This window comes from Oncorhynchus tshawytscha, linkage group LG20 (genome assembly GCF_018296145.1).
Source record: "Oncorhynchus tshawytscha isolate Ot180627B linkage group LG20, Otsh_v2.0, whole genome shotgun sequence".
Taxonomy (NCBI): Eukaryota; Metazoa; Chordata; class Actinopteri; order Salmoniformes; family Salmonidae; genus Oncorhynchus; species Oncorhynchus tshawytscha.
Genome location: NC_056448.1, coordinates 39,747,661 through 39,771,279, shown reverse-complemented (window position 1 = coordinate 39,771,279; position 23,619 = coordinate 39,747,661). Strand labels below are relative to the sequence as shown.

Below are 23,619 nucleotides of genomic sequence, written 5' to 3'. Positions count from 1 at the left end.
TTTACTCTGTATTGTTGGAAAAGGACCCTTAAGTAAGCATTTCACTGTTAGTGTAAACCTGTTGTTTACGAAGCATGTGACAAAATAGCATTTGATTGATTGATGCCTTGAATCTGTTTAGGAGAGATAGGCATCACAAGGAGAGGTGAAGGTCAGCTTGTAAAAGGAAAGTAAGTTGCATTACATCGTGTCAAATAATGTGCTCACACCTCCAACTGGTTTCAGTCAAAAGAGGGTGTCTGCAAAGTCCATCTTGGCCCCTCTGACCAAAACCTTTTAGAGGCCTGTCAGAATTTGCTTTATAAAATGCTATCATCATCAAATATATTTGTTCATACATTTATCTTTTATTTTTATTTTGTAATCAAGCTTTTGTTTGTTATCGAATGTTATGTCATAACTGTAATCTTATTATTTTTTAAAAATGTAACCTTTATTTTATCAGGGAGTCATACTGAGACCAATGTGTATTTTACAGATGAGACCTGAATAACATACATTACAGAAAATACATCAAAATATAAATACAAGCAGAAAGAATAAAATGAAAAGAAAGTTACAATTATGATAATAAACACCATGCAACTTTAACAAACCCCCCAAAATACAGGCAGCTTCTGTACAAAGGTCATATACTGTGAGATGCATGTATTGATTCATTACCATATTGTCAGAGTACAGTAGACAGACAGCAGACGTGCCAGGAAATACAAGCCTGAGGCAGTGAACAGGGTTGACTGTTGACGAAATAAAGTGTCAATGTGTCCCACAACTGTACAGTACTACACCTACAGAACATGTTCTGTACTACCCCATATTAGACACAGATCAATAGATTTATAGATTTTTTTAAATATTGTGATGTTTTGTGGATTGTATGAATGATCTTTTCACTCACTGGCATATTTAAAATAACACCAATGACAGAGTTACTACTTTGATTAGGCTACTTGAGAGCAATGACAAGCCTATAAACTTCTGTGTAATATCTTGGAAACCCAGAGAAAAGATCTCTTGACTAGTATGTTATTTATCACATGCCCTGTTAAGCCTTGTTGTCACAGGAGTTGGTGGCACCTTAATTGGGGAGGGCAGGCTTGTGGTAATGGCTGGTGCGGAATTATTCGAATTGTATCAAATACTGTCATTACATACGCTCCTTTACAGCCATTATTATGAGCTGTCCTCCCTCAGCAGCCTCCACTGCTTGTTGTTGTCTGTCGGTGCTGTGAAGTTGACCATCTGGCAGGAGCTCTTGTGGTAGCCTAGTGACAGGTGTGATGGGGGGCTTATATACGTTTACATAGGCCTACATGCCTTCACAGTTTACAACACTACACTGAGCTTACCAACTCTGTTAATTAAATATTTCAAATCTTTCATATGAGGCAAGATGTTATAGCTTAAATGGTCATCATCAAAACATACATTTTGTGTGTGTTATGTAGCCTACACTAAAAGTGTCACAATGGACTACAAATTAAATATTTAATAATATGGATATCTAATTAAACGCAAAGTAAATCCATAAAAATTAAATATTAGGCCATATATGTATATATATATATAAGAAACCTCTGTATTTTATACGACACACGCATAAATATATATACATATATGTTGCATAAAATACAGAGGTTTCTCATACTGACCACGTGTGGTTGTTTTAGTGGTTATTTTGGCGCAACATTGGATACATTGTGGGAGGCAACCGTCCGCCTAAGGAGTACACGATGCGCAGCATGAAAACGCATTCCATCTATTTTGAATTTTGTCTCGAATGCTAAAGTTGAAAGGACATATTGCGTTGCATGTTACCATTGGTTGGTTGAGGTCACGTTAGTTTTACATATTCATGAGCGGCCATATTCGTCAAGCCTGCTTTCTTTTGGTTGAGACAAAGTAAGATACTTGCATGAGCTTTGCGGCTTTCTTATATTTCTAACCCCATTCCACCGCCTGCCTGCTTTATATTGCCTTACGTGAGCTACTTTTGGTTTACTTCCTTCTGTTGTAAATTGATCTATTTTGTAACCTTTTTTGTTGTTGCTTAGGTTAGCGGATAAGCGACCTGTATTTCATGTCCTACAGCTTTGCCAAATTTAGTCTGCCGTGGTCATCATTTTCCCACCGTTTAAAATATATATTTTGTCGTTTTTAAAACGTATTTAATTGAATGTATATTTCTCTATTTGATTCAGCATTTTTGCTTCATAATGGCAACCGCAACTTCAACTCCGGCCGGCCAAAGAATAAGCACCCGCTCGACCGCCGGTAGCACTCCATTGAGCCCCACGAGGATATCCAGGTTGCAGGAGAAAGAAGACCTCTGCAATTTGAACGACCGTCTAGCCATTTATATCGACAAGGTCCGGAGTCTAGAGTCCGAGAACAGCGTTCTTCACCTGCAGATTTCTGAGAAGGAAGATGTAAGAACCCGGGAGCTTACTGGTTTGAAATCACTGTATGAAACCGAGCTCGCTGACGCTAGAAGATCTCTCGATGACACCGCCAAAGAACGCGCGAGGTTGCAGATTGAATTGGGAAAAATCAAATCCGACCATGAGCAGTTATTGCAGAAGTAAGTAACTTATTTTATTTACGAGAACATTTGTTGAAATTAGGCCTATGTGAAAATTCGCCGATTTGTCACCGAAGTGTTGCACATTTGAACACCTAAAACAGTGAATTGCAACATTGGAGCCAAGTCGTTGCAACATCAGACCGATAACCTCGGTAAAGTTGTTTCAAATGTATCCAATTTCTTTACTGTTCACGAATGGTCTACCCAAGAGAATGTGAACAAGTAGCCTACGTTGAAAACACAGTTGGTTTGTTCCCTTTTTATAACTGGTTTTAGTAGAACACTAATGTATACAAACAGTAACTTTTATTTGTTTTTCTATTGAGTCAGTTTTGTTTTCCGTATAAATTCAAGCATGGGTGTTACTCTGTCTTTTCCAAGTGCCACACCTTTTTGATAGGAATTAAGGTAGGCGCCCCTCCCCCATCCTAACGGTTGAATGGATCTCATAGCGTCATTGTCTCAATCTTGAAATCTGAGCCATTCCAAGCGACCACTGCCCAGTCAAAATACAACTTGAGTGTATACAAACTCATTGTTTGTCATTTGTTTTCTATCAAAAAGTAACATGATACAATATAAACTCTTATACGACAGAATTTCTATAGTATCCTACTAAAAGTGGACTGTAACTCCAAAATCATGACTTTTCAAATCAAATTTTGTCACATGTGCCGACTACAACAGGTGTAGACCTTACAAGGAAATGCTTACTTACAAGCCCTTATCTCACTTGGCATTTGAGCCCTTGGTGCTGTAAATGCTTTTGGGCTTGGTCACTTCACTTTCTACTTTTCTCTCTACTAACTTCCTGCCTATAAAGTTGTAAGCTGTAAAAAATGCAGGGAATTTTGTGGTTCTCCCGATGTGTAGATGGCCCAGAGCTATTTGAGTCTGGGAGAGGATTCAGAAGTAGTCATTCCCACAACAATTATTCATAGTCATCGAAGGAAGAGGGGAATGAAATGAGCCTATGATTAATGTTGTAGGAATTTACTACAATAACACGTGAACTGTCCACTATCCTTATCCCCACCCTCTGGCTGCATGTAAATGCTGTAAGTCGATGGTACGAGAGGCAGGTAGAAGTCACTTGACAAGTCTGAATGACTGTTTACGCTTGATTGCTGCGGACTTGTTTAGGGCTAACAAAGTAGCATGTACATGTGACTTTAAAAATCAGTACGAAAAATTTCTACCGGCTGGTTACAGTTAGTATATTAGAGGCTTTGACTCATTTGGATAATATCCACACATTTACAGTCCTTGAGTTTGTCTAAGAATAAAAACAACCAGTACATTCATATCAATTGAAAGTATAGGGGAAATGCTGATTTCGCCCATCTCAGAGTTCACAGTAGACCCTTTCTGTGTTTGCAAACATTGTCGCATGAGGGCAGCAGATCGAGGAGTTCTTAAAACACCAGCAAAATTAGCCTCTCTTTACATGTTGTTTATGAGTGCATTTCACACTACTTTTGGATTTTAATGCTGTACTGTTTAATGTTTTGTCATCGCAAATTATTATACTTTAAAAAACACTTCAACCAGTAAAATAGCCTTGTCTAACTTTTGCTACAGACTATATAAATGAGCGTTAGCATTCTAGCTAACAAATGCTGCATCCAAAATAGTTACTTTGCAAAGATCACAACCAAATATAATCTTAGTGACTGAAGAAAGAATCAAAACATCGTAAGCGTATGAGAATCGCAAAAAGTTATTTTTAGAAGTAATAAAAATGTAAATCTAGGCTATGTTGAATGGGAACAGATGGCGACGGTTATCTTACTGCCATCAAGAGTTCGCGCGCATATCTGCGTGACGTCAGTGTGTCAACTGGAAAGGGGTCTATAATCCGCAAACCAATTCCTGACATGTCTTGCCTCTTATTTCCTCTACTAATGCTTTATCCAATTATTTGCTCATTTGCATACTCTATTGCCAGATAAAAAAGGCTTGTTTTTCTGGGCAGAACTAGACTGGGGTCAGTTTGGAAGACTGACCAGATGGGCAATTTGAATATTCAGAAGTAATTAAGCTTTGTGTACTATTCCTGATCATGTGATTATACAGTCACGTGGCAGGTTTTGTTAGCCTATAAGAGGTCATTTGAACAGCAATAAAGTTCACACACACACTACTATTCCATATAGATTTCTTTTGGGGAGTGTTAACACACGTTACTTCCTGATCAGCAGTCTACTGTTGACAACATGCATTTACAGTACACATGGTAATGTAGTTATTGCTAAGGATGCATATTGCATGTGTTCCATTTGAAAAATATGAACAATATTCAAGGGTCTCTACTTTCATTTTATGGACCATGTTCCAGTTTAGAACTTAATACTTATATTGTACCTGCACCACACATGCGTTTAAAATCAGCAAAAAAAGAAACGTCCCTTATTTAGGACCCTGTCTTTCAAAGATAATTTGTAAAAATCCAAATTGCTTGACAGATCTTCATTGTGAAGGGTTTAAACACTTTCCCATGCTTGTTCAATGAACCATAAACCATTAATGAACATGCACCTGTGAAACGGTCGTTAAGACACTAACAGCTCATAGATGGTAGGCAATTAAGGCCACAGTTATGAAAACGGAGGACACTAAAGAGGCCTTTCTACTGACTCTGAAAAACACCAAAAGAAAGATGCCCAGGGTCCCTGCTCATCTGCGTGAGGCATGCTGCAAGGAGGCATGAGGACTGCAGATGTGGCCAGGGCGATGTCCGTTCTGTGAGACGCCTAAGACAGCACTACAGGGAGACGGGACGGACAGCTGATCGTCCTCGCAGTGGCAGACCACGTGTAACAACACAGGATCGGTACATCCGGAGATTACATCCTGCACAGGATTGGTACATCTGAAGATCACACCTGCAGGACAGGTACAGGATGGCAACAACTGCCAGAGTTACACCAGGAACGCACAATCCCTCCATCAGTGCTCAGACTGTCCACAATAGGCTGAGAGAGGCTGGACTGAGAGTTTGTAGGCCTGTTGTAAGGCAGGACATCACCGGCAACAACGTCGCCTATGGGCACAATCCCACCGTCGCTGGACCGGATAGGACTGGCAAAAAAGTGCTCTTCACTGACGAGTCACTTTTGTCTCACTTGGGGTTATGGTCGGATTCGCGTTTACCGTCAAAAGAATGAGCGTAACACCGAGGCCTGTACTCTTGAGCAGGGTCGAGGTGGAGGGTCTGTCATGGTCTGGGGCGGTGTGTCACAGCATCATTGGACTGAGCTTGTCATTGCAGGAAATCTCAACACTGTGCGTTACAGGGAAGACCTCCTCCCTCATGTGGTACCCTTCCTGCAGGCTCATCCTGACGTGACCCTCCATGACAATGCCACCAGCCATACTGCTCGTTCTGTGCATGATTTCCTGCGAGTCAGGAATGTCAGAGTTCTGCCATGGCCAGTGAAGAGCCCGGATCTCAATCCCATTGAGCACGTCTGGGAACTGTTGGAACGGAGGGTGAGGGCTAGGGCCATCCATTCCCCCCAGAAATGTCTGGGATCTGCAGGTGCGTTGGTGGAAGATTGGGGTAACATCTCACAGCAAGAACGGGTCTATGAGGAGTTGCACTGTAGCACTTTAATGCAGCTGGTGGCCACACCAGATACTGACTGACTTTTTTGATTTTTAACCCCCCCCTTTGTTCGGCACCCATTATTCCCTTTCTGTTAGTCACATGTCTGTGGAACTTGTTCAGTTTGTATTGGAGATCGACCGGTTAATCGGTATGGCCGATTAATTAGGGCCTATTTTTCAAGATTTAATAACAATCGGAAATCAGTATTTTTGAACATCGATGTGGCCGATTTTTTTTATTTTTTTAAAATTTTATATATATATATATATATATATATATATATATACACGCCTTTATTTAACTAGGCAAGTCAGTTAAGAACACATTTTTATTTTTAATGACACTCTCGGAACGGTGGGTTAAAACTGCGTCGTTCAGGGGCAGAACGACAGATTTTCACTGTCAGCTCGGGGGATCAATCTTGCAGTCTTACAGTTAACTAGTCCAACGCTATAATGACTTGCCTCTCTCTTGTTGCACTCCACAAGGAGACTGTTACGCGAATGCAGTAAGCCAAGTTAAGTTGCTAGCTAGCATTAAACTTATCTTATAAAAAACAATCAATCATAATCACTAGTTAACTACACATGGTTGATATTATCTAGAGTGTCCTGCGTTGCATATAATCTGACTGAGCATACAAGTATCTAAGTATCTGACTGGGCGGTGGTAGGCAGAAGCAGGCGTGTAAACATTCATTCAAACAGGACTTTCTTTGCGTTTTGCCAGCAGCTCTTCGTTGTGTGTCAAGCATCACGCTGTTTATGACTTCAAGCCTATCAACTCCCGAGATGAGGCTGGTGTAAACAAAGTGAAATGGCTAGCTAGTTAGCGCGCGCTAATAGCGTTTCAAACGTTACTCGCTCTGAGCTAGTAGTTGTTCCCCTTGCTCAGCATGGGTAACGCTGCTTCGAGGGTGGCTGTTGTCGTTGTTTTTCTGGTTCGAGCCCAGGGAGGAGCGAGGACAGGGACTGAAGCTATACTGTTACACTGGCAATACTAAAGTGCCTGTAAGAACATCCAATAGTCAAAGGTTAATGAAATACAAATGGTATGGAGAGAAATAGTCCTATAATTCCTATAATAAGTACAACCTAAAACTTCTTACCTGGGAATATTGAAGACTCATGTTAAAAGGAACCACCAGCTTTCATATGTTCTCATGTTCTGAACAAGGAACTGAAACGTTAGCTTTCTTACATGGCACTTTTACTTTCTTCTCCAACACTTTGTTTTTCATTATTTAAACCAAATTGAGAATGTTTCATTATTTATTTGAGGCTAAATTTATTTTATTGATGTATTATATTAAGTTAAAATAAGTGTTCATTCAGTATTGTTGTAATTGTCATTATTAAAAAAAAAAATGGTCATATTAATCTGTCTTTTTTGGTCCTCCAATAATCGGTATCGGCGTTGAAAAATCATAATCGGTCGACCTCTAGCTTTAACACCTGTGCTCCATAAAAATGATGGTGGCCACATGTTGTCATTTTGTAGTCTAGACTAACGTTAGAACATTACTCGTTCCACTATGAAGATTTGAATGCGTTGTCGCTGAAGATGAAGTAGCAGGCAGTTGCACTGAAGTGTGTGCAAACACATGGTTTACTGGTTCCTCAGAACATCTGCCTAGTGGCTTTGCACAGCTATGCATATTTGCCCTCAAGACTTTGGGACGTAGCAATTTAAGAAATGCATTTCTACTTGTGATTCGCAAAGGGAACATTCCACAACTCCTTTCACACACAACTTGGAAATGTATCACATTTTCTACAGCCTATGATAATAATTTTGTTTCTCCCTCTTGGCAAAGTATGGCGACAAATATGTGACATCTTTTAATTGAACTAGGAAGTGTTGTTGGAAGCCATTTTGATTGACTCAAGCATCAAGTAGACTCTACACCTGTTGGAAGATTACATTGAACAACAGATGCCCATTATTTGCCAGTAATCCTGCTGCAGCATGTGTGCCATTGACTCCAGTCTCCAACGGTCTCTTTCCAGCCCAGTACTCTCTAGATAACCTGAGCGTGGACTTGACCTACCCCTCTCATTTTATGTTAAGTTGACAAACTTCTATCAAATAGTCCACATCTTGGGGAAATCAAGCTAGACTAGTTGAAAGTTAACCTTGCTCGAAATAGTGTTTTACTAAACTTTTGGACTACCCTTTAAAAAGATTGCAGTAAGCAGAAAGCACTGTCTAAAATATATATTTTTTTACTGCATTAATTTTGCAGTATAATTGCAGTTCTACTATAGCACACTCAGTTATTCTGTCATTACTGTGTCCAAAATACCACAGTTAACTGCAATATGTTTTGGGCACTGTACTCATGTCGTAGTATGGAATGTTAATGGAGACATTTCTGTTCAGCCCAGTCAATGCATGCATGAAAGTCCTCTAATACTAGTCATATTCAACCAGTTCTGAAACCGGGCCTGTTGGAAGTTTTGCTACTCTAATGAATTCTCCTCTCCAGTACTCTGGGTAGTTTCAGTGCATGGCATGGGTGGGTTGGAGGTTGTGTGCTGTGGTGGCAGGACATCTTGGATATAAAATGGCTTTTCAACTCTCGGCAAAGAGTGACATGGCAGCTGCAAGATGTCTGTGTTCGGTCCCCCTCATTGAACCAGTTGTTCAGCCCATTTCCTACAGAAAGTAGCCTTTTGTCCAGCTCTGCCAACCAAGCTAGCAGCTACTTTGCTTACATTTAAAACAGTAGTGCTTGGCCACCTTGTGTACTTTTCAATGTGTTGCATTTGTTGGGTTATGTCGGTGGAATACTGAACAAAAATATCAATACAACATGTAAAGTGTTGGTTTCATACGCTGAAATAAAAGAGCCCAGAAATGTTGCGAAAGCAGAAAAAGCTTATTTCTCTCATTGTGTGTACAAATTTGTTTAAATCCCTGTTTGAGCATTTATCCTTTTGCCAAGATAATCCATCCACCTGACAGGTGTGGCATATTAACACTGATTTAAACGGCATGATCATTACACAGGTGCACCTTGTGCTGAGGACAATAAAGCCCTGTTTCCACTGGCACTTAAAATTAGGGCCAAATTCGAGCTGGGTCGAGGGAAACCTGGACCAGTGCAGCCCAGTTTCACGACCGGTGCCAACTCGATTTAGAATTAGGTCTGGTGACACCATTACTATGCAACCACCAAGCTGATCACTGCTGGATGCTGACACAACGTTTATATAGCTCATCTGAGCTTGTTGCTGTTGGCTACCACATGGACAAGCCATAGTGCAGTAGTCAGACATGACACCAATTACCACCATAGTTGGATCCTTCCTTAATTTTTGCGCACACAGCTTGTTGTCTTGACCTGACTGCAGTTCAGCGTTGTAACTGACTTCAGTGGGAAAATGCTGACCTTTGATGGCCACTGGTGTGCTGGAGAATCATGCACGTCGTGGATGAATCACAGTTTCAACTGTACAGGGCAGTTGGCATTGTGTGGTCGAGCGGTTTGCTCATGTCAACGTTGTGAACAGAGTGCCCTATGGTGGGGTTATGGTATGGACAGGCAGAAACTGGACCACAAACACAATTGCATTTTATCGATAGCAATTTTAATGCACAGGGATACCGTGACGAGATCCTGAGGCCCATTGTCGTGCTATTCATTCACCGCCATCTCATGTTTCAGCGTAATGCTCTGCCCCATGTTGCAAGGATCTGTACACAATTCTTGGAAGCTGAAAATGACCCAGTTCTTCCATGGCCTGTATATTCATCAGACATGCCACCCCTTGGGATGCTCTGTATCAATGTGTACGACAGCGTGTTCCAGGTCCCGCCAATATACAGAATTCGCACAACCATTGAATAGGAGTGGGACAAGGCTGCACAGGCTGCAATCAACAGCCTGATCAACTCTATGCAAAGATGTCGCGCTGCATGAGGCAAATGGTCACACCAGATACTGACTGGTTTTCTGATCCACGCACCTACTTTAAAAAAATCTGTGATCAACAGATGCATATCCATAAATTAGGGCAGAATGGAATTATTTCAAGGGATTGGTTTCCTTATTCAAATTCAATCAAATGTATTTATAAAGCCCTTGTTACATCAGCCGATGTCAAAGTGCTATACAGAAACCCAGCCTAAAACCCCAAACGGCAATCAATGCAGATTTGGAAGAATGGTGGCTAGGAACTAACTTTTTCTTGTATTTTATTTTTGTAAAGCAAGATAGAAAATCACATCCTAGCGCAGGTACTGGGAAAAACAATGAAGCAAGCACTCATTAACTATAGAATAAGGTAAGCCTGTCACTACGTAGTAACATTTTATTGTTGGTCTTTGTCTGAAAGAAGCAGCTTTGTTCTTCTAATGCATTTCGTCTACCTAGAGAATTCTTCTGTAACATGAAAGCCTGTGTCGGATAAGACATTTTCCCACCTGCATTCAGCTGTGTGTGAAATACCAGACATTCCCCCTGTATTCCACACAGTGTGCTCTACCTACGCATACCTCATGCCCCCAAGTCGAGTGTGAGACGGGAAATGCCAGCGCTCGGCAGGAATGCTTCCCTCCCACTGACGTATACACACCACGCCTCCCTTTAAAAAAAAAAATCTTAATTTCAAACACACCTGGCATCCGCAAAGCTTTACACCTACATCATGTGATGTTTGTAAAATCCTCAGTGGCTACTGGTGAAATAACTCCACCGCTTTTCCCCTTGAACTCTGTTTCCGAAGCACCATTACATTGACCTTTTAGACATGTATTTACTGCATGTTTGAATCATCCTATGATCCTAGTCAGTACTAGGGTTAAATAGTTTCCGGTTATTTTACAAATCTTCTGTCCTGAGAGTAACTCACTTTTCTCCCGCATTTTATTACATTTTTATTTGGCCTCTATTTAACTAGGCAAGTCAGTTAAAAGAACCAATTATTTTTTACAAACCCAGACGACGCTAGGCCAATTGTGTGCCGCCCTATGGGACTCCCAATCATGGCCAGTTGTGATACAACCTGGATTCGAACCAGGGTGTCTGTAGTGACGGCTCTAGCGCTGCGATGCAGTGCCTTAGACCACTGTGCCACTCGGGAGCCCCAACTCAGGTAACCCTGTATTTCCCGCCAAAAAAACGGAACTGTCGTTCAAAAGCATTATTAAAGTACACTCCATAAAGTATGTGGACAAACCTTCAAATGTGTGGATTTGGCTTTTTCAGCCACACTTGTTGCTGTCAGGTGTATAAAATCGAGCGCACAGCCATGCAATCTCCATTGACATTGGCAGTAGAATGGCCCGTACTGAAGTGCTCAGTGACTTTCAACATGTCACCTTTCCAACAAGTCAGTCAAACCCTGAGCATTGATGATTCACCATGCAGAGGCCGTGGAGAAGCCAAATTTAGACGTCACGTATCATTTAACAGTTCCATTTCACGCCATGCTGTTCATAAATAATTTTTTATAATTTACCGGTTTCTCAGTTATTTATCCCAGGAAAAGGGGAGTGGTTTTGGGCGGTAAATCTCGGTAACCGGGTTCCCGCCATTCAACCCCAGTCAGTACACAGCGTGAACTCCGCAGTATTCTATATGGAGGGCACCGCCCCAGAGGAGGACTGCTATGTTGGTCTCATCTGGAGCCTTCATACTTAGCGGTCTAGATATGAGCCTCAACAAATAGCCAATAGAATAACCTCATCCTGTTTCCCTTTCTGCTACTCAGAGCAGTCAGTTGTGTGCACAGGAACTCCAGATTGAATGTGGAGTTTGATATTAATCTCAAACCAAATATGGCCTGTTGCACTTGAATTATGGCATGAGAAATAGCAGATTTTCTTTCAGTGAAATCACAGGATACGTTATGAGATGCTGTTTACGTTTGACTGTTTATGTAGCCTGGGTAAATACGACTAAAATCTACGCTCATTATTACCATGTTCGGCTTTAACCAGGCTAGTTTAAACGGTTAGTTCACCCAAATGTCCAATTTACTGTGACTTTATGGTTTGCCAGTGAGCAATCCTTAGATCCAATGGACTTTTGCAACCCTACTGTTTATGCTATTTCAATTGAAGACAACAGGCCTTGTGTCTTGGTATTTGAATACCAAGAGAAATGGTGATCTGATGACATCACAACACTCGCCATCCTAACTAACCAGCCCTGCAAGGCTATGGTATGCAACGTTGCTGATATGTTTCACGTGTTTTTACTCAAAGGCACCTTTGACTATATGACAATGGGGACTTCAGTCATTGAAATCCCCTCTTGGCATTTTAAAACACACACACTACCTTCATGGCTGGGCCGTACTCAATGCTGCTGTGCCTCCACTTTTGCCTGCAGCTTTGCCAAGAAGGAGTCTGATGCGGCTGGCGCCCTGGCCCGGCTCAGGGACATGGAGACCCAGCTGAACTCGAAGGAAGCGATGTTGGCCACCACACTGTCAGAGAAGAGGGCCCTGGAAGCCAGCCTGGCTGACCTGCAGGGAACTGTCCAGGAGGTAAACGATCAAACGATTATGATAAGCCTGTTACAAATTAAAAGTATTGTTTTCTGAAAGTGATGGCAGTATGGATCAATCAGACAAAGATAAGTTACTGTTTACGTTGTCTAACTTTTTTCCTATCGTCAAGATTGTGATTTGTCATGGCAGCTGTTGGTCAGCCTATTGATGACTAGCTGCACTGAAATTGCCATGCTTAAATGCAATCATCTTTATACAATTTGTTTTCAAAATGATGACATTGTATAGTTCAATTGTTGCTTGAGTGAAACTTACTGTTGACGAAGCCAACTATCGTGTATATATATTTATTTATTTATTTATTTTGTGTGTATATATAAACAGCACTTGTTGTAATAAATGCACCTGGAAGATGAGTTGAAACAGATCTCACAGCTGCTGAGCACGTTTAGATAGATACGGTCTCCATCCAAATGTCTGAGGAGATTTTGCATCACTAACCAGAAGGGGGCAATCTAACGCTCCTCCATCTTAATTACATTGTTAAAAGAGGCTATAGGAGGATGGGCTCAGTGTAATGGCTGGAATGGAATTATGGAATGGAGTCAAACACATTGAACATATAGAAACCAAGTTTTATTCCAGCCATGAGCCCATCCTTTTATAGCTCTTGCACACACACGTACCCAGTCTTGTTCTTTCCTAAACCTTATTCAGTATATCGGATTTTAACTTTGCGGAATTGGGGATCTTCTTTGCCATTTACGATCTGCAACATTTTGACAATTTAACTCCATTGTCTTTTCATAGTCCACAACAACTTCAAAACATCCAGTAGATTAGAACTCATTCACGTATTAACCCTCTTGTTCTTCTCCTACAGTTGGATTCTGGCCTGATCTTTGCCAAGAAGCAGCTGGGAGAGGAGACTCTGCTTCGCATCGACCTGGAGAACCGTTACCAGAGCCTGTCTGAGGAGCTGGAGTTCCGCAAGAACATGTTCGAGGAGGTCAGAATTGTCCAACACCTCCATTAGTTATAGCTATAGACATGTTCACATTCATTCATTTAGTTATAGCACAGCTGTCTTTTAGTGGGAATGTTTGGTGCAGCAAATGCAAATCTCACAATATACACAACAGCAGGTTGATGACGTGGACAGTTTTCAGTATAAAGACTGCTTAACCAGGGTAACTAAGGGGAAAGGGGACATACACTACCGTTCAAAAGTTTGGTGTCACATAGATTTTTAATTTTTAATTGTCCATTTAAAATAACATGAAATGAATCAGAAAAACAGCATAGACAATGTTGTAAATTACTATTATAGCTGGAAACGGCCGATTTTTAATGGAATATCCACATCGGCGTACAGAGGCTCATTATCAGCAGCCATCACTCCTGTGATCCAATGGCACGTTGTGTTAATCCAAGTTTATAATTTTAAAAGGCTAATTAATCATTAGGAAACCCTTTTGCAATTATGTTAGCACAGCTGAAAACTGTTCTGATTAAAGAATCAATAAAACTGACCTTCTTTAGACTAGTTGAGTATCTGGAGCATCAGCATTTGTGGGTTCGATTACAGGCTCAAAATGGTCAGAAACAAAACTTTCTTCTGTAACTCGAGATATGAAGGCTATTCCATGTGAGTAATTTGCCAAGAAAGTGAAGATCTGGTACAACGCTGCGTACTACTCCCTTCACAGAACAGCGCAAACCGTTTCTAACCAGAATAGAAAGTGGGAGGTATAGTTTGAGAAACAGACGCCTCACAAGTCCTCAACTGGCAGCTTCATTAAATAGTACCCACAAAACACCAGTCTCAACGTCAACAGTGAAGAGGCGACTCCGGGGCGCTGGCCTTCTAGGCAGAATTGCAAAGAAAAAGCCATACTTGACTGGCCAATCAAAATACAAGATTAAGATGGGCAAAATAACTGATGCTGGATAGAGCACTATTGGAATTAGCCTTTTAAAATCATAAACTTGGATAAGCTAACACAACGCACCATTGGAACACAGGCGTGATGGTACGCCTATGTAGATATTCCATTAAAAATCAGCCGTTTCCAGCTATAATAATAATTTACAACATTGTCTATGGACAGATGAATCTAAGTTTTAGGTGTTTGGATCACAAAGAACATTTGTGAGACGCAGAAAAGATGCTGGAGGAGTGCTTGACGCCGTCTGGCAAACATGGTGGAGGCAATGTGATGGTAAAGTGGGAGATTTTTACAGGATAAAAGCGATCTTTAAGGAAGGCGATCACTCCATTTTGCGACGCCATGCCATACCCTGTGGATGGCTCTTAATTGGAGCCAATTTCCTCCTACAACAGGACAATGACCCAAAGCACAGCTCTAAACTATGCAAGAACTATTTAGGGAAGAAGCAGTCAGCTTGTATTCTGTCTATTGGAGTGGCCAGCACAGCCACTGGATCTCAACCTTTACTGAGCTGTTGTGGGAGCAGCTTGACCGTATAGTATATAAGAATTGCCCATCAAGCAAATCCAATCTGTGGGAGGTGCTTCAGGAAGCATGGGGTGAAATCTCTTCAGATTACCTCAACAAATTGACAACTAGAATGCCAGAGATCTGCAAGGCTGTAATTGCTGCAAATGGAGGATTCTTTGACAAAAGCAAAGTTTGAAGGACAATTATTTCAATTAAAAATCATTATTTATTACCTTGTCAAAGTCTTGACTTTCCTATTAATTTTGCAACTAATTTCATCTGTTTTCATGGAAAACAAGTGACCCCCAAACTTTTGAACGGTAGTGTATCTTATGTGAATCAGGTATAGAAGTATAGTATACAGGGCTTGACAGCACTTGTCCTAGACAAGTAAAAATATATATAGACGGACAAGAAGAATATATATTTGAGTTGTCCAAATGTGATTTGGTTTACTTTTCCAATGTCAAACAATTACTCTGATCAGACTTGGCTCTGTGTCCTCTGGACACAACAGTTGAGTATGTGATGTTGTGTACGCTACAATGTTATGGTAAAACAAGCCACCCCACACGTGGTCAGTCTCAACATTCCTGTAGTGTTATATTGCTAAGCAGACCCTTCAGAGTGCCATATGGTCATACACCTTTCCCTGAATGTGTGTGTACTACCTTGAACCAGAGCCATGTATTTAGAGTTGGGCTAACTTTTAGAATATGGTTCTAATTATAGACATTGTTGCATATATTTTTGTATTTTTATATTCCCCATGTAATGTTAATGGGGGAGCTAACATGGCTGCCATAGAACGTTGTAGTGTCATTTAACTGCATCATAATGCAGAAACCTCAATGTTCCTACTCTCTAAATACATGGGTCTGCCGTGTACCATCTTTTGTTTTTTTGTGTTTGTCCAACACTGACTGAACCTTTTGAGCAGGCACCAAGTTGTAGGGTTTACTTAAGCAATAAGTATACCACAAATATACCACAAACCGCAAAGGTTTGATTTATAAACTGGTTAACAATGTAATTAGAGCAGTACAAATACATGTATTGTCATACAAGGGGTATATGGTCTGATATACCACTGTTTTCAGCATTTAGTTCGAACCACCCAGTTTATACTGACAGTATTAACAGGGCACCAGTCCTTTCTTGGACAAAGTTGGTCTTTATTCTAATTTTAGTCAAGTTATTATAATACATTATTACTCTGAAGATATGAATTGATTGAAGTTTTCCCCCAGAATATCAAGATGAACACAAGCTATTTATAGAATCAACATTAACACTAATCAAAAAAACTTAGCAAATATAATGATTGTGAAAAGGAGATCCTGAACATGGCTGTGTTTGTTGGCGCATTCCTTGGGCTGCTCCTTTATTTTAACTAGGCAAGTTCAGTTAAGAACAAATTCTTACTTACAATGACGGCCCACCCCGGCCAAACCCTCCCCTAACCCGAACGATGCTGGGCCAATTGTGCGCCGCCCTATGGAACTCCCGATCACGGCCGGTTGTGATAAAGCCCGGGATCGAACCTGGGTCTGTAGTGACGCCTCTAGCACTGATGGTGCCTTAGAGCGCTGCGCCATTCAGGTTCCCTTTGGATTGTTCCTTGTTGCTTCCTCTGAGATGCAGAGGCTGAGATCTAAAAAGTTTTGTCTTCTCCTTTTCATGAAGGTGAGTTTGTTAGGTACCGTTCAGGCAACCCTAGCTCATTTTAAAGTCTTATGTCTTCGTCTGAGACTGTTTTTAGTGTATGGGCTCTTCTGTCCCAATTCCCCTACTGAATAGCTAGTACTTCCTTTTAAGAAGGGTCTCTCCTTCTGAGGAATGGAGGAACCCACAGCAGGGCAGACACGTCGCTACAATGACCCCTAAACCCCCCCCGTCTGTGTTGTAGGAGATCAAGGAGACAAGGAGTAGACACGAGACTCGTCTGGTGGAGGTGGACTCTGGCCGGGCTGTGGAGTACGAGTTCAAGCTGGCCCAGGCCCTGACTGAGATGAGGGGGCAGCACGACGAGCAGGTCAAACTGTACAAGGACGAGATGGAGAACACTTACGTGGCCAAGGTGAGACAGAAAACACACTCCTACCTGTTAACTTGTGGCCAAGGTGCAAGGCAGAAACACAACATCCAAGATCCTTGATGCAGACTGGAGGGCCCATTATTGTTTGGTCATATACCAAGGCTTTTAGGAGATTCTGTTCCTGACTTGCTGTGGTATTGACCATAAAGTTAACCTCATTTCAGTGGGTCTCGCCATGCTGGGGTGACCTATTGGGAACATTGCATGTAAATCTGTGTCAAACTTACTAGTTGTTGGATACCAGTAAAGTCACGTCATCAAGCGCAGCGTTACACAGCAAATCTAAAAAGACCCATTTCTGGTGTTGCACTTCCTCTCTGGCTGGTCAGGAAGACCTCTCTGTGATGTTCACTTCCTCTTTGTGAGGCGTTGCACTATCCATCCTTCCGTATGTGTGAAATTAACATTGTTTGTACCCACACAACCCATTTTAACTCTGCTCTGTCCTCTTGTGTACCCCGGGGGCAGCTGGAGAACGTGCGCCTGTCGTCGGAGATGAACAGCTCGTCGGCCAGCATGGCCCGTGAGGAGCTCCGGGAGTCGTGCCTGCGTGTGGAGAGCCTAGCCTCCCAGCTGGCCAGCATGCAGAAAGAGGTGAGACCTCATTAATAAAAATGTATTGGAAAGGTGTTTTTACATGATTTGAGGTGACGGTTGTACCATTATTACTATCTACTGACAATGGTTACGATGCTATCCAGTTACTTTTTAAAGAGGTTGATGGTTTGGACTACACATTTAGACTAGAGCCTGATACTTAAACTAGCCAGAATGCAAAAAGGGGTGAGAGATGATATGGAGGATACAGGAGTAATGTTACACAGGAATAACAATGTTGAGGTGAAATGAGGTACTACCTGAACACATAATGTGTCTAACTTGTGTGTCCCACTGAACACAACCCTAACCTGTAAAATATCTCTCTAGACCCGTGGATGGCAGGACCGGATCCACGAGCTGGAGTCAGCCCTGGCCCAGGAGAGGGACACCAGCCGCAGGATGCTGGGGGAGAAGGAGCGGGAGATCGCGGAGATCCGGGCCAAAATGCAGATGCAGCTGGACGAGTATGAGCAGCTGCTGGATGTCAAATTGGCCTTGGACATGGAGATCAATGCCTACAGGAAGCTACTGGAGGGAGAGGAGGAGAGGTGAGGGTGAAGAGACTCATACAGAGATCAATGCCTACAGGAAACTACTGGAGGGAGGAGAGGAGAGTGACTCATGCAACAGTCACACTTATGCACACAAAATTCTGCATGAATGCGGATGTAAAAATTTACTTTAGGGTAAGCACACTTTAGGGTGGTGGGGAAACCAACACATAATTCAGATACAATCAGTGTCATCTTCTCTTTGGAGTGGAGCGCTTCAATGTTTGTCTCCTGTTCTGGGTCAGGTCCCAGGCTGATGTCGTGTTGAGTTTAAAAGTTGTGTAGGTAGTGTTTGAACTGGTCAGACATGTACACATCGATGTAGATTCTTCATGCAGGAGAAATGTTAACTTCCCAGCTTGTCGTCAAGCTGTTACCGAGAATATAATGGTGTTAATTTGATGAATCTCTCATACCCAATCTTTCTCTCTCCCTTCACTAGACTGAAGCTGTCCCCCAGCCCGTCGTCCCGTGTCACCGTCTCCCGTGCCCAGTCCAGCTCTCGCAGCGTGCGTACCGCCCGGGGAAAGAGAAAGCGTGTGGATGTGGAAGAGCAGGAGGCCAGCAGCTCCGTCTCCATCGCCCACTCCGCCTCCACCACCGGCCCAGTGTGCATTGATGAGCTCGACACTGACGGGAAGTTCATCCGCCTGCACAACACCGCCAATGAGGTGAGGGTGGCAGATGAGTAGGACGCGCACTGTGCTATCTAATGTTCTCGCGTACATTTGAATGTGTTTGCATTTGTTCTCAAACATTAGTGTGCGCTCAGACACATGTTTGCTTTTGTTTGACAGCAGGACTTCACCGCTAATGTAACTTTTTAACTAGGCGAGTCAAATTGTTATTTAATAATGAAGGTTGTGTTCCAGATTGTCTATAAACCATTTGTTCGTCCGTTTGCCTATAAACCACCTTAAAACTAAGAGAACCAGTATACATTTTCAATTTTATTTCAAATTATATTTTCTGAAAAATAATTTACTTCCACTGCAATTCCCCCAACCCTGACTGCAAATACTACAGCTTAAACTACAGCCTGTGGTATTATCACTTAAACTATACACACAGAGTTAATCAAACTCGTGGCCAGGGCTCCCTTGAAAAAGAGATTCATGTCAGTGGTACCGTAAATGAAGGGTACATATAGTTATTATAATGAACTTGTGTCCTCTTCCCCAGAACCAGGCCATGGTGGGCTATGAGCTGACCAGGACCATCGGAGAAGTTTCTGCCACCTACAAGTTTACTCCCAAATATGTCTTGAAGGCAGGCCAGAAAGTCACGGTAAGACTGCATTTTCTGCTAGTTAATACACAGGAAAGTAGATATTAATTATGTTGCTTCACTGTGGCATAACACTGTAGAGCAGAGTTAGATTTATCAATGGTGAGGAGGAACAACAAGCAGATGTTTGATAATGTTTGTATGGGCAGATTTCCTGGACATAGATTAAACCTAGCCCTGGACTAAAGAGCACTTTCTATGGAGAATATCCATTTTAGAATTGTAGCCTGTTTAGTTACTTTACATTCCCATAACCTTGTGTTTGCTCTCTGTCCCAGGTGTGGGCGTCCAATGCGGGTGTGGCCTCCAACCCCCCCACAGACTTGGTGTGGAAGAGCCAGGCGTCCTGGGGAACAGGGGAAGATGTCCAGGTGCTGCTGCTCAACCCTCAGGGAGAGGTACAGAACCTTTAATCCACCTTATGTAGCATTTATACAAGTCTTATAAAGGATTTATGGAGGGTTATTGTTAAGTTGTCTCTAACTTCTTGATGCTACCCATCCCGGGATAATTGTCACCAACAACCGCTGAATTTCATAGCGCCACATTCAAATATTACTACAAATATTTATATTCATATAATCAATATAGCAAAACACCGTTTAGCCTTTTGTTAATCCACCCATCGTGTCATATTTAGAAAATATGCTTTACAGCGAAAGCAATCCAAGCGTTTGTAAGTTTATCGATCGCCCGACAAAACATTATGTACACCTAGCATCAAGTAACTTGGTCACGAAAATCAGAAAAGCAATCAAATGAATTGTTTACCTTTAGATCTTCGGATGTTTTCACTCACGAGACTCCGTTACACAATAAATGTTCCTTTTGTGTATTCTATCCTAATCTGTCAATTATATGCATATTCTAGCATCTGGTCCTGAGAAATAGGCCCATTACTTTGGGAACGTTATTTTTCCAAACATAAAAATAGTGCCCCCTAGCTTCAAGAGGTTAAAGTGGGCCCCATAGGATATTTCTGTCTTTGGCCCTGTCTATAAACAACCCCTAGTCTGCTGTAATCGTTTTTTTACCAGCAGGTGGTGCCCTGTTCCACCTTTTACTGCTGCTGTCAGGGGAGTATTCTAATCAGCTTTCCCTAGTCCCCTGGATCCAATGTTATGGAGCGTAACGCACCGTAGGGTGATGTTCCATAGGGCGCACTGTAGAATTTTTTTAAAGTTTAAATTTACGGAATTAAATATTTCTTGCTGGACAAGTTCCTGTAGTCCCTCGTTTCAGTTAATTTTCTTCCGTTCGGTGCCTAATGAACACAACCCTGGTTTCTTCCTGTTTCCAGGAGGTGGCCAGGAGGAGCACCTCGTACAAGACAGCCATGGAGGAAGATGATGATGAGGATGACGAGGGAGTGGAGGTCATTGAGGAAGATCTCTTCCACCAGCAGGTAAATGGACTTTATGGATAACCATAGCTATTTTCAGCAATTAAATATTTCTTTGGATTAGAATTGAGTAATTATGGACTGAAAGAAAATCACTGCGAGGAGAAAGCCCATGCAACACTGTCTTGCAAAAATCACCATGTTTAATAGTTTTAGATTGACCGAGAATATACTGAAATGTGGTTGTTTTGTGGCTTTCCAGGGAGACCCACGTGCCACCAAGAGGGGTTGCTCCATAATGTGATCTTACCAGTACACCCCCACCCCTTCACACCCCCCTCTCTCAACCAGTCTCAGCTGCCAACCGAACTACCACAGAACTATTTTGTATCTTTTTAGTGTATTATAAGAACCGTGTGAATTTCTATTCTGCTCTTTTTAGTTTGAAATTCCTCATATCTCAAGATTGTAAAACTGTTTTTTTTTTCTCTTCCCTACATTATATTTTTATGTGTAATCCTAAAATGAACCATCACTACTTGCATTTTTCTGAACCAAATAATGTTTTCTAGTCCCAGTAGTTTCTTTTGTAGAGGATTACTTTGGACAGCTCTGTGCAGGAGAGGCAGCTTGCAGAATGAATCTGTACCTCGAGGTGCTGTGACTTTGTTTTGTTTTTACATCTGATTTTCGATAAATATAACATTTTAACGGCCTCTTTTATGGAAGGTAATTTTATTAGTGTTTTTTCTCTCTCGCTCAGATACTAGTTAGACAGCCAGGTTGTTGCATACTTCAGAATGTAGTTAATGTTTATGTGAAACTAGAAAGAATAAAGCTTTCCAATTTGAAAGAAGCACGCAGCTTTTTGAAATGGTCCTCCATTCGTGTACTTATGGATGACCGCTTTTGGTATTGCAGGTATTGGCAAAGTTTGTCTGAACGTTACACACTACACCACAAGGTGTCAGTGTTCCATTAGCTAAGTTTCCATCCAATAGTTGAGATTTTCACATGAATATTCTGAATTCAGCATAGAAAAAAATGTGGCAATTTTCCCACCAGGCGTGTTTCCATCAAACTGACTTGCTGCGGATGAAAGGCTGTGCATGACGATGTAGTGTTTCCTGTATCGAACCCCCCAAAAAACATGCATTCAACTCTAAAGATTGTTTTATTTCCTTGGTAGTAGGCTACATCGCGTGACTCCCAAGTTTACTGCGACGTGATGGTTTTTATACAAATATTTGCTCATAAAAGCATTTCAACCGCAATTATCACAATTTCACTGACAAAATATCTCACCTCGCCTAGCTTATTTTGTTGTCGACATTGGGACGTTTTACTGACACATTTGCTGTTTCCTTAAGGCCTGTCGTAACTTTTTTTTCATCCGGTCATTCATCTGCATGGAATGGTTGGATGGAAACCTGGTTACTGAGAAGAATTTCCTGTCTGCTATATTCTTCATATATTTGACTTGAAATTCTACAGCCAAGACTGTTTTACAAGACAATGCTGTATACTACCAGTTGACTCTGTGGGAAAATTGTTTTCATTTTATTTAATTGTATCACATCAGCTTTGATGCAGAAATGGCTAACTCGAGCCTGCTGTCTTGGTCATATTTTCTTCCAGGAGCCCCTTTTAAAAAAAATAAACCACTAATTGCTGGATCCATGTCTGGTACAGGTTTAATGTCCATATAATAGCTTGGTGTTAGCTTAATGTGTCAAGGGTTAGTATTTTCTGTATTAACAAACTCAGCCAGGAGCCAAGTAATAGTTAAAGATGGCTGTTTTGGCATTATTCCTCAAACCAATGGGTCTGTGATCATGATTGTACTCTAACAAATGTCAATTGAAGATTTATCCATTTTGAATTTAGCATGACTGTGTATACTCATGTTAACTTATGAATCTGAATGCAAAAATGCGTTTTTATGCTGTACTAGACATATCTTTTCAGAAACTCAGATTACCTTGCCAATATTTCTTAAGTCATTTGGGCGTCGGTCATATGCATACTTTAAAATTTTAGCGGGCCGATTTTTTTTATTTGCTCCATCAGATTTGTGGTCATATGCATGCGTTGTTTGACTTTCTGTAACCTTCACATTTAATGAAAAAATAAACTATTGATTTTGTTGTATTTCCATTAGACAGGAATATTGTATAACTTTTAAAAATCTTTGCCCATATTTGAAGCGTATAGGATTACATGTTTAATCAGTCATCTTGATCCTACATCGGCACTCCTCCTTTGAGATGCTTTGTGTATAAAGGGGCCCTGATCTGTTTGATGGTTATTCTGAAGCAATTGGGTCATGGCTAGAAGGTTTCTGCTTTTGTCAAATTAAAGTCCTATTTGACTTTTCGTAGCAGGTTAGGATGATTTAATGTAGCGGGTTAGGAGAATTAGGGAAAGGGTTAGCGTTGGCTCAAATGCAAACAAACAATTGTCAAGCTGGATCCCATCTAGCCAAGACCAAGCAACTGGGGTGCATTTAACTAGGATGCAAACGGTAGACATGGAGGGATCAAACAACTTATCCAATCAAACTAGTTTTTGTTCCAAAATATTGTCAGTTGCAAAATGTTTTTCTAGATTGTGCACTGATGAAT

The 23,619-nt window shown here is 41.4% G+C and overlaps 1 protein-coding gene across 2 annotated transcripts; it reads left to right on the top strand.

Annotated features, from left to right (window-relative positions):
- The first annotated feature begins 1,802 nt into the window (after positions 1 to 1,802).
- lmnb1 (lamin B1) lies at positions 1,803 to 23,146 on the top strand. Of its 2 annotated transcripts, none has more exons than XM_024381546.2 (12): positions 1,803 to 1,902; positions 2,202 to 2,581; positions 12,535 to 12,691; positions 13,539 to 13,664; positions 17,027 to 17,197; positions 17,684 to 17,809; positions 18,143 to 18,363; positions 18,809 to 19,037; positions 19,549 to 19,653; positions 19,932 to 20,051; positions 20,954 to 21,058; positions 21,258 to 23,146. In XM_024381546.2, the coding sequence occupies exons 2-12, from the start codon at positions 2,217 to 2,219 to the stop codon at positions 21,297 to 21,299; spliced, it is 1,767 nt and encodes a 588-aa protein (XP_024237314.1). In that variant the 5' UTR covers positions 1,803 to 1,902; positions 2,202 to 2,216; the 3' UTR covers positions 21,300 to 23,146. The 2 variants fall into 2 exon arrangements, with proteins under 2 accessions (XP_024237314.1, XP_024237313.1); XM_024381545.2 differs by having other exon boundaries at positions 1,843 to 1,982.
- Positions 23,147 to 23,619: the final 473 nt, after the last annotated feature.

Coding starts and splice junctions, on each gene's coding strand:
- lmnb1 (XM_024381546.2), top strand. CDS start 2,217: ATGGCAACCGCAACTTCAACTCCGGCCGGCCAAAGAATAAGCACCCGC. Junction 19,654..19,931: donor AGGCAGGCCAGAAAGTCACG/GTAAGACTGCAT, acceptor TCTCTGTCCCAG/GTGTGGGCGTCCAATGCGGG. Junction 20,052..20,953: donor TGCTCAACCCTCAGGGAGAG/GTACAGAACCTT, acceptor TCCTGTTTCCAG/GAGGTGGCCAGGAGGAGCAC.